The following is an 8,649-nucleotide window of genomic DNA, read 5'->3' on the forward strand; positions in this document are numbered from 1 at the left end:
GAACAGGAATAAAGAGAGATGAGAAGACCAGCTCAGTCAAAAGTTAAGGGGTCCATAACCAAGCAGATCCATCTCTATGGAATATGCCTTGGGACCAAGTGAGAGAACAAGAGAAGAATGCCATGTCCTTCTTGCTCAATTATACCTAACAACTTGGCATCTTTCCCCCTTTTGGTTAAGTGATTAGTGTACCAACCAGTATAATTCACCTTGGGTAGTGAGGAACAATTGGTATACACCAATAATTTGTTTTCATTTTGCAAAAATTAGTACTCCTTTTACCTATCATCAATTTTTGCTCCCATTCAACAAGGAACACATTTTTATTTGCTATCCTCAAGAAATGTGTTGAGCCCTGGCTGGTGTGGCTCAGTTGGTTGGGCATCATCCAGTGCACAGAGAGGTTGCAGTTTCCATTCCCAGTCAGGACACATGCCCAGGTTGCGGGCTTGATCCCCAGTAGGGGGCGCGCAGGAGGCAGCCGATGAATGGTTCTCTCATTGATGTTTCTCTCTCCCTCTCCCTTCCACTCACTCTAAAAAACTAAATAAAAGTAAATCATAATCAAATATAGGAATCTGTTTTTAAAAAAAGAAATGTGTTACGAGAGCACAGGCCACATGCAATATGGGTAAAAGCTGCTGTTGAATATATCATTCACTACCTCCTGTGTGGCCATGGGGAGATCAACCTCTCAGTTTCCTTATCTCTAAATTAGGGGTATACAGTATCTACTTTCTAGAGTTGTAAGATTAGATATAATTAATATAAATTGCTAGAGTGCAGCAGAACTGTTACAGTAACATCTGAATAAGGATGCATTTGCAAACTATGCAAAATGCCTTCATTCTCACTTTTATTATGGCCAACATGTCAATACAAAAAATCCTTCAAGAAAGTGCTTCTAAGCTACTGGCACATCTTCCTTACCAAACCATTCTATTTTTACCTTTTTGAGAGTAGGGAAAGAAGAAAAACAAAAAAGTGGTCGTTTAAAAATATTACTCATGGCCCTAGCTGGTTTGGTTCAGTGGACAGAGCGTCAGCGTGCGGACTGAAGGGTCCCTGGTTCGATTCCAGTAAAGGGCACATGCCTAGGTTGCGAGCTCAATCCCCAGTAGGTGGTGTGCAGAAGGCAGCGGATCAATGATTCTCTCATCATTGATGTTTCTATTAAATACACACACACACACACACACACTAGAGTAGTGGTTCTCGACCTTCCTAATGCCGCGACCCTTTAATACAGTTCCTTATGTTGTGGTGACCCCCAACCATAAAATGATTTTCGTTGCTGCTTCATAACTGTAATGTTGCTACTGTTGTGAATTGTAATGTAAATATCTGATATGCAGGATGGTCTTAGGTGACCCCTGTGAAAGGGTCGTTCGACCGCCAACGGGGTCGCAACCCACAGGTTGAGAACCACTGTACCAGAGGCCTGGTGCACAAAATTCGTGCACTGAGGGTGTGTGTGTGTGTGTGTGTGTGTGTGTGTGTCCCCTCAGCCCAGCCTGTGCCCTCTCACAGTCCAGGACCCCTTGGGCGATGTCTGATGGATGGCTTAGGCCCGCTCCCCACAGCAGCTGGGTATCCTTAGCGCTGCCACGGAGGTGGGAGAAGCTCTCGCCACTGCCATTGTGCTCACCAGCCATGAGCCTGGCTTTTGGCTGAGCAGCACTCCCCCTGTGGGAGGGCACTGACCACCAGAGGGCAGCTCCTGCGTTGAGCATCTGCCCCTGGTGGTCAGTGCATGTCACTGCGACCGGTTGTTCTGCTGTTCGGTTGATTTACATATTAGCCCTTTATTATATAGGATTATATAGAATTACTCATGGCAGACTACACGGTGGAAAGTGGGAGATAATGGGGATCATTCTGGGGACATTTTAGAAATGTAACATAGAATGCAAATCAACACCCTGAGCAGTAAATGCTAATGATAGCACAGGAGGACAACCCTCGTCATTTTATATATCTTTTTCACTTAAGTAGTTATAGTACCAAGAGAATTTCAACTAGAAAATAAACTCAATCATAAAAATATACTCTCAATAGGGTGGTGAAGGCCTGGGGCAGTGTAGTGCGTGCAGGAGGAGAGAAGAGGTCAGTGGGGGGGAAAGGAGGACATACATAATACTTTCAACAATAGAGATGTAAACAAAAATACACACACACTCTCTCTCTCTCAGGGTTCAAACCCTTAAAGGATCACCTGACCTATTTTTATGCTTCTCTGAAAATGCTTGGGAAAAAATTAAACATCGCTAATTCTCAATGCTGATGAATACTATATTAAATTCATATACTACTTTACACATTTTAAGTACTGTCACATACTAAATAAAAGTTGCTAATAATCAGGTTAGAACCAAATAAGAAGGAATTGGGGGGGGGGGGGCAGGAAGGGGAGGAAGAGGCAAAGGGATTTCTTTGGGATATGAGGTTAAAACTTACTAGGAAAGTCCTGGCCAGTTTGGATCATGGATAGAGCGCCGGCCTGTGGACTGAAGGGTCCTGGGTTCAATTCCAGTTAAGGGCACATGCCTGGGTCAGAGGCGGCTGATCCATGATTCTCTCTCATCAATGATGTTTCTATCTCTCTCCCTCTCCCTTCCTCTCTGAAATCAATAAAAAGATTTTTTTAAAAAAAGAAAAAAAACTTACTAGGAAAGCAGCAACTGTCCATGCAGTGCAATGCATCAGTTACCAATTACATCATACATACCACCTCTAGGCCAACATCACCATGTTATTTAAGCAAATTTTTTTGTGGGTTTTTCCCCCCCTGACTGAGCCTCAAATGATTTATCTATATACCTGGGGAAACCACCTACTCTGCAGAAGTGAGGAGAATGCAAACACTTTTAAAGTGCCTAGCACAGTGCAGTAAAACAGTGAGGCCTTGAATTTCTTCCCTTTGAAACACAACTCTCCGAAAGTGTAAAATCTGAACAGCATATCTATTGAAAAGAAATGTGTTATAATGGATCCTTCCTTAAACAATCACATGCACCCTCTGTGTTATGGCATCTGGATTTGATCCATGCATCCCTAAATGAAACTTCTCCAGTCAAAATCAATATAAATGACACACAGAATAACATATAAAACACCTTCAAGTCACATGATAAGTAAATGTGGCATATTCTGGTCTAAAACTATGGTAATACAGGAATGTGCTGTAGCTGGTCTGTTCTCATTACTGCTTTGCCTATTAGATTCACGTGAAAATGAAATTTACCACAGCTGGATGACAGACTTAAACAACAATGTTGTAAATAGAAGATCACTTTGAATCTTATTATTTCCTGTCCTGCCAGAAGAGTGGAAATTCATCACGACCACAACTAGGAAGAAAAACATGATAATAAAATGGTTGCTTCCTACCCCACCCATACTCTTGCCCCACCCTGAACTGATTTCTCCTCATTGAATCTATCACAGAGAGAGTCTGGGAAGGAAGAATACAAAGGTTGGAAGATGAGAAATGAGTAACAGCAAGAGAAATCAATCTTTCATATGTTCTCCCTTTCAAACTAAGTAAAATTCTGGCTCTGTGCTGAATGCATCACATCAACTCTTATTCTTCACAACAATCCTATGTGGTAGGTACTGGCATCACCCTCTCTTCACAGATGATGCAACTAAGGCTTGGAAAGATTGAGAAACTTGCCCAAGGTTACACAGCTAGTAAGTGGCAGAGAGCCAAGAGTCCTGACTCCAAAATCCATACTATTTACCCACCACTACACTACTTATTACTGTAGTCTAGATGAAAGGGTATTTATTGGGTTCCAGACTCAGCTTCACCCCTGGGGCAAATCACTTAACCTTGCTGAGCAGTTTGTCATCTGCAAATGAGAACAATGACAAATGCCCAGCCTTCTCTAAAGCATCAAAGTGATGCTGAAAGAGTTAATGTGTGTGCAAATATGCCGTAAAAACTATAGGGCACTATGTAAAAGACTTTGTTAATTTGAGCCTCAGTTCCATATTATCTTTATCCTTCCAAGTGGTTTACTGATTGAAAAGTAAGTTTAACAGTAGTTAAATCAGTTTTAACATTCCCAAGCAAAAATCTAGTAAAAAAAATCAACCTCAGACATTCTGGAAAGGTCAAACTGTGGAGACAGTAGAAATATTAGTGGTTGCTAGTGATTTGGGAGAAGGGAGGGGGCACAAATAGAGGACAGTGAGACTATTCTGTATGATACTGTAATGGTGGATACATGTGTCAAAACTCAGAATGTACACCACTAATTAATGCTCAATTTTTCTGTAAACCTAAAACTGCTAAAAAAAATAATTAAGTCTATTAATTTTTTAAGAATTCATTCTTATAAAAAAATTCTGCCCTACCTTGTTGGCTCAGTGAATAGAGCTTCAGCCTGCGGACGGGGCGGGTCCCAGGTTCTAGTCTGGTCCAGGGCACATGCCCAGGTTGTGGGCTCGATATCCAGTGGGCAGTGTGCTGGAGGCAGCTGATAGATGATTCCCTCTCATCACTGATGTTTCTCTCTCTCTCTATCCCTCTCCCTTCCTCTCTGAAATCAATAAAAATATATGGGGGGAAAAATTCTACACAAGGATTTAGGAAGTAATATGAATGAGCATGGTGTTCTAAAACATGCCTGAAATACTTAACAATGTACATCCCATCTTTTCAGACCAATGTTGTCCAGTAGAACTTGAAATGTACTATAATATTAACTTTAGGAGAAAATAGTTACTGCAAGAGTCATTCATCAAATGGATGTAGTTTTGAAACAATGCCACAATTAACCTAGAAGATCAAGAGTCACTACATAGATGGTTAAAACACCAGGAACCAATAAAGCACATCTCCAATTCTTTCTCACTTTAAGTCCCATAATGTAACCAAAGCAGGTCACTTTTCTTTTTTTATTAGAATCTTTTTTATTCAGAGAAAAAAAAAATTTTTTTTTCCAACCACACACAGGAGGGGTATGGGTAGGGGGAGGTGTCTTCCATCCATCCCTGGCCCCCAGCCCATGTGGTTTTCACAGCAATAAGGGGTATAGGGTAATGGCCCAAAAAATTAAAATGGTATATATGGGTCACTTTTCTTTTAATTCCTTCACAGTTTTCAAAACAACCCAATTAGTTAAATATCACTTCTGCTTCCTGAAAAATAGGGCAGAGGTCAAGTTAGAATTACAAATATTTTTCAAGTCAGTGACACAAAGGAAATAAAAAATTAAGGGTCATAAGGAATTAACTTGAAAGTGACTTTTGAAGACATAAGATAGTCACTGATTTTTTTAAATAAAAATTCAAAAGCTAATATTTAACCATGTATTTCAATTTCATTTCATAGTCAATTGGAAATAAAAAGGAAAAAAAGATGCACAGAAAAGCATGAGTAGCCCTAGCTGGTTTGGCTCAGTGGATAGAGTGTTGGCCTGTAGACTAAAGGGTCCCAAGTTCAATTCCGATGAAGGGCACATGCCTGGGTTGCGGGCTCGATTCCCCCGTAGGAGGCATACAGGAGGCAGCTGATCGATGATTCTCTCTCATCATTGATGTTTCTAGCTCTTTCTCCCTCTCTCTTCCTGTCTGAAGTCAATAAAAATATTAAAAAAAGAAAAGCATGAACAAAGGTATATGAAATAAGTAAACAAAAATGAGACAGTACAGACACAAATGACTACTCATATCCAGCTGTTAACCCGAGGGCTGCCTCAAAGAGTCATTACCTCTTATCCTGGTGGTTTAAAATGCTAGTTGATTAAACCTCAGTTCCTAATCCAGACTTTCTGTCCTTACCCCAGTGGCATAAAAGGGAACTTATGTCCTCAATTGCAGTGGCTTTTTATCAGAGTCCTCCCCTGGGAGACCTATGAAATCAAACACGGAGATTGGCTCTCTACCCTCAGGGAAAAAGTGAAGTGTCCAAACTGACAGTGTTCAATCCCTAGAGTACATTCAGTTCACAGCTTCTTTTTCAGTCCTGCAAGTACTGGATCTTTCTTTTAGAGTACAAAGAAAGGGAGAGAAAGAGAGGTAATTGAGAAGTAGTAAAACTCTCATGCAGAGACGTGAAAATACCTGACTTTAGAAAAAGGTCTCCAAAAGCTAATTCTTGACACACCAAACCTTTTTTCTCCTTCTTCAAGTTCATGAATCACACTAGAAAAACATTGTTTCATAATTTCACACAGGAGGGGTTTTTAAGAATACTCAAATGTATCATTAAGTTACAGCTAACTCTTGAACAACACGGTTTTGAACTGTGCAGGTCCACTTAAACACGGATTTTTTTTTTTCAATAAATACCTGTACTGTTTTCCATCCCGGGTTGGGAGTCCATGGCTGCGGAGGGCCGACTGTATGCATTGATCTTCGCCATTTTATATAGGGGACTTGAGCATCCGCAGGATTTTGGTATCTGCGGGGTCCTGGAATCAAGCCCCCTCGGTACCGAGGGACAACTGTGTAGTTAAGTGTTGGGGTAGTCAAAAGTTATGCAGGGGAGGGTGCCCCTAACCCCACCCCCACATTGTTTAAGGGTCAACTGTAGTATTAAAGAGTCCTGAGTGACCAAGCCGGACTTCGAATGTTTCAAGATGTTTTTCACTGCAAGAAAATAGAGAGGGGGTTTCCACCTTTCCAGCCCCTTTCCCTGCAGTTCTCCATTCCTGGGCCCTGAAAGCCCTGTTTGCCATTCGTTGTGCAATCATTTTCAAACTCCACCCACTGACTCCAGAACAAGTGGAATTCTCCCACTCTGAAGGTCTCAATTTTCCTGTATCCAGGGAGACATTGAAAACTCCTTGACGTGAGTTAAGTAAGGCAAGGGGAACGGTCCAGCCTGTCTCCCAGATTAAGAGACCAAAGGACAGGGGCCAGAAGGCGCTCAAGTTTACGTTCACCAAAAAAGAAAATACATGTTAAAAAGAAAGAAAAGAAAGAGGGCAAAAGAAAAAAAAATCGCAAGGGGGGGGGGGGGCTGGATTAGGAAGACCAGCTATCACGCAATGCTGCTCCCAACTCTTCGGGACCCAGGTTCTCCGGCATCGCCTCCCTATCGCCGGGCCCACGTGCACCCATGTCCGCGGCGCCCAGAGACGACCCCGGAGCCTGGGTCCCGAGCCCCAACAGCCCCTCTGTACCCTCAACGCACGCCCGCTTAGTGTCGGGGAGCGCAGAGGGGCGGGGAATGGGGGCGCAGCGCAGACCCGGCTCCCGCGCGGTTATCTTGCTGCGCAACAGCCTGGTCCGCGCCTCTCGGACGCACTCCGCAGCGCTCCCTGCGCACCTGCCTCGCAAGAGGAGGGCAAACTGTGGCCCCAGGCAGCACCCCGAGGGCGGCACCCAGTGCAGGGAGCGAGGGGAACACGCCGAGGGGATTGCGGGAGAGCACACCTGGCGCCCGCGGCCCAGAGGCGCCGGCCGCACGTGGCTGTCACACCTGGCGCGCCCCCGCCTCCCATCCCGGCCCCTTCTCACCAGGCTGCACCCCCTGCCCTCCCTCCTCACCTCCGCCGTGTGCCCCCAAATTTCAGTCTTCGCCCCCTCCCATCCCATCCATCTCGGTGGCATTTCCCCCACCACCACCACCACAACCTGCTTCCACAGTCGTCACCCCCGCGAGAGAAGAGAGCCGGATGTTCGCCCCATGGCTAAACGTAACTGGGGAGCGTGAAGAGGTGGACCCCGAAAAAGCTAGCCCGAGCATTCCCCCAGCCCAGCACCAACGCGGGCGCCCCCAGACTGACCTTCTGCCTCGGGCTGCGTCGCCGTCCGCCCCGACCAGCCTCAGTCGCCTCCTCAGCGCCGCCGCCTCTTCCCCGCGCTACCTCTTCTACCCGCGTCGCCATGAGGTGACGGCAGCAGCGAAACTAGCGGCTCGACAAGGGACACGGAACCTCGTAGGGCCTCGCGCCCCGCCCCTGAACCTCCGCGGCCAATCGCCATATGCCGTGTTCCCCATGTGACCGGAGGGGGTTGGTCCCCGAGGGGATGGAGCTAGATGGGGGTGGGGAGCATTGAGGCAGGGGCTGGGCTTCTGCAGGGCCGAAGGGCGAACGCAGGCCTTGTGAGTCTGCGCGGACGGAGAAAAGGACTCTGAAGCGGACTACAAGACCCAGCAGGCTACCCGGCTACAGCTCGCAAGCCCGGATCGGGATTGGGTCGTGATGCGGCGTCCTGAGATGCGGAAGTAGCCACCGTGCTGCGCGTGCAGCCTACTGGGAATTGTAGTTTTCTTGGGGTCGATGTACCGGTACCGGAAAGTTCTCTTTATTATCCTGCAGGAAAAGTTTAGAAATATCCCAGGGTTTGGGAGGGAGCGGGATCGGGGAGGCGTTTTTGTGTTTTTGTTTTTGTTGCTCTTCGGAATTGAGCCGGACTGATGTTAGGTTTAGGGGAAATACTTCATGACTTTCAAGGCAGGAGAGATGTAATGGCTTTCAGAATTTGAGGTTTCTGGCTAGGACACCTGCTCAAGTCTGGCTGCTCCACCAGAGCTGTCCTGAGCTCCTGCGGGGTGGGGACTGCGTCCTAGTTACCGTGGCTAACCAGCCATGGGCATTTAATACATGTTAAATGTATCCTTTCTCCGTTACAGAATTTTTTAAACAAACTCGGATTGCTGAATCGATTTTTTTTTTTTTCTATACGATT

The 8,649-nt window shown here is 45.4% G+C and overlaps 1 protein-coding gene across 7 annotated transcripts in view; it reads right to left on the minus strand.

Annotated features, from left to right (window-relative positions):
• TXLNG (taxilin gamma) overlaps positions 1–7,901 on the minus strand; it is a 56,575-nt gene extending 48,674 nt beyond the window's left edge. For 3 of the 7 annotated variants that reach the window (XM_059679339.1, XM_059679338.1, XM_059679333.1), the window contains exon 1: positions 7,743–7,901. In XM_059679339.1, the coding sequence (XP_059535322.1) occupies positions 7,743–7,844 (102 nt within the window). In that variant the 5' untranslated portion in view covers positions 7,845–7,901. Of the gene's footprint in view, positions 1–6,300; positions 6,601–7,742 lie in introns of all 7 variants that reach the window. The other 4 variants (XM_059679337.1, XM_059679335.1, XM_059679336.1 and 1 more) reach the window with 4 other exon arrangements.
• Positions 7,902–8,649: the final 748 nt, after the last annotated feature.

This window comes from Myotis daubentonii, chromosome X (genome assembly GCF_963259705.1).
Source record: "Myotis daubentonii chromosome X, mMyoDau2.1, whole genome shotgun sequence".
NCBI lineage: Eukaryota > Metazoa > Chordata > Mammalia > Chiroptera > Vespertilionidae > Myotis > Myotis daubentonii.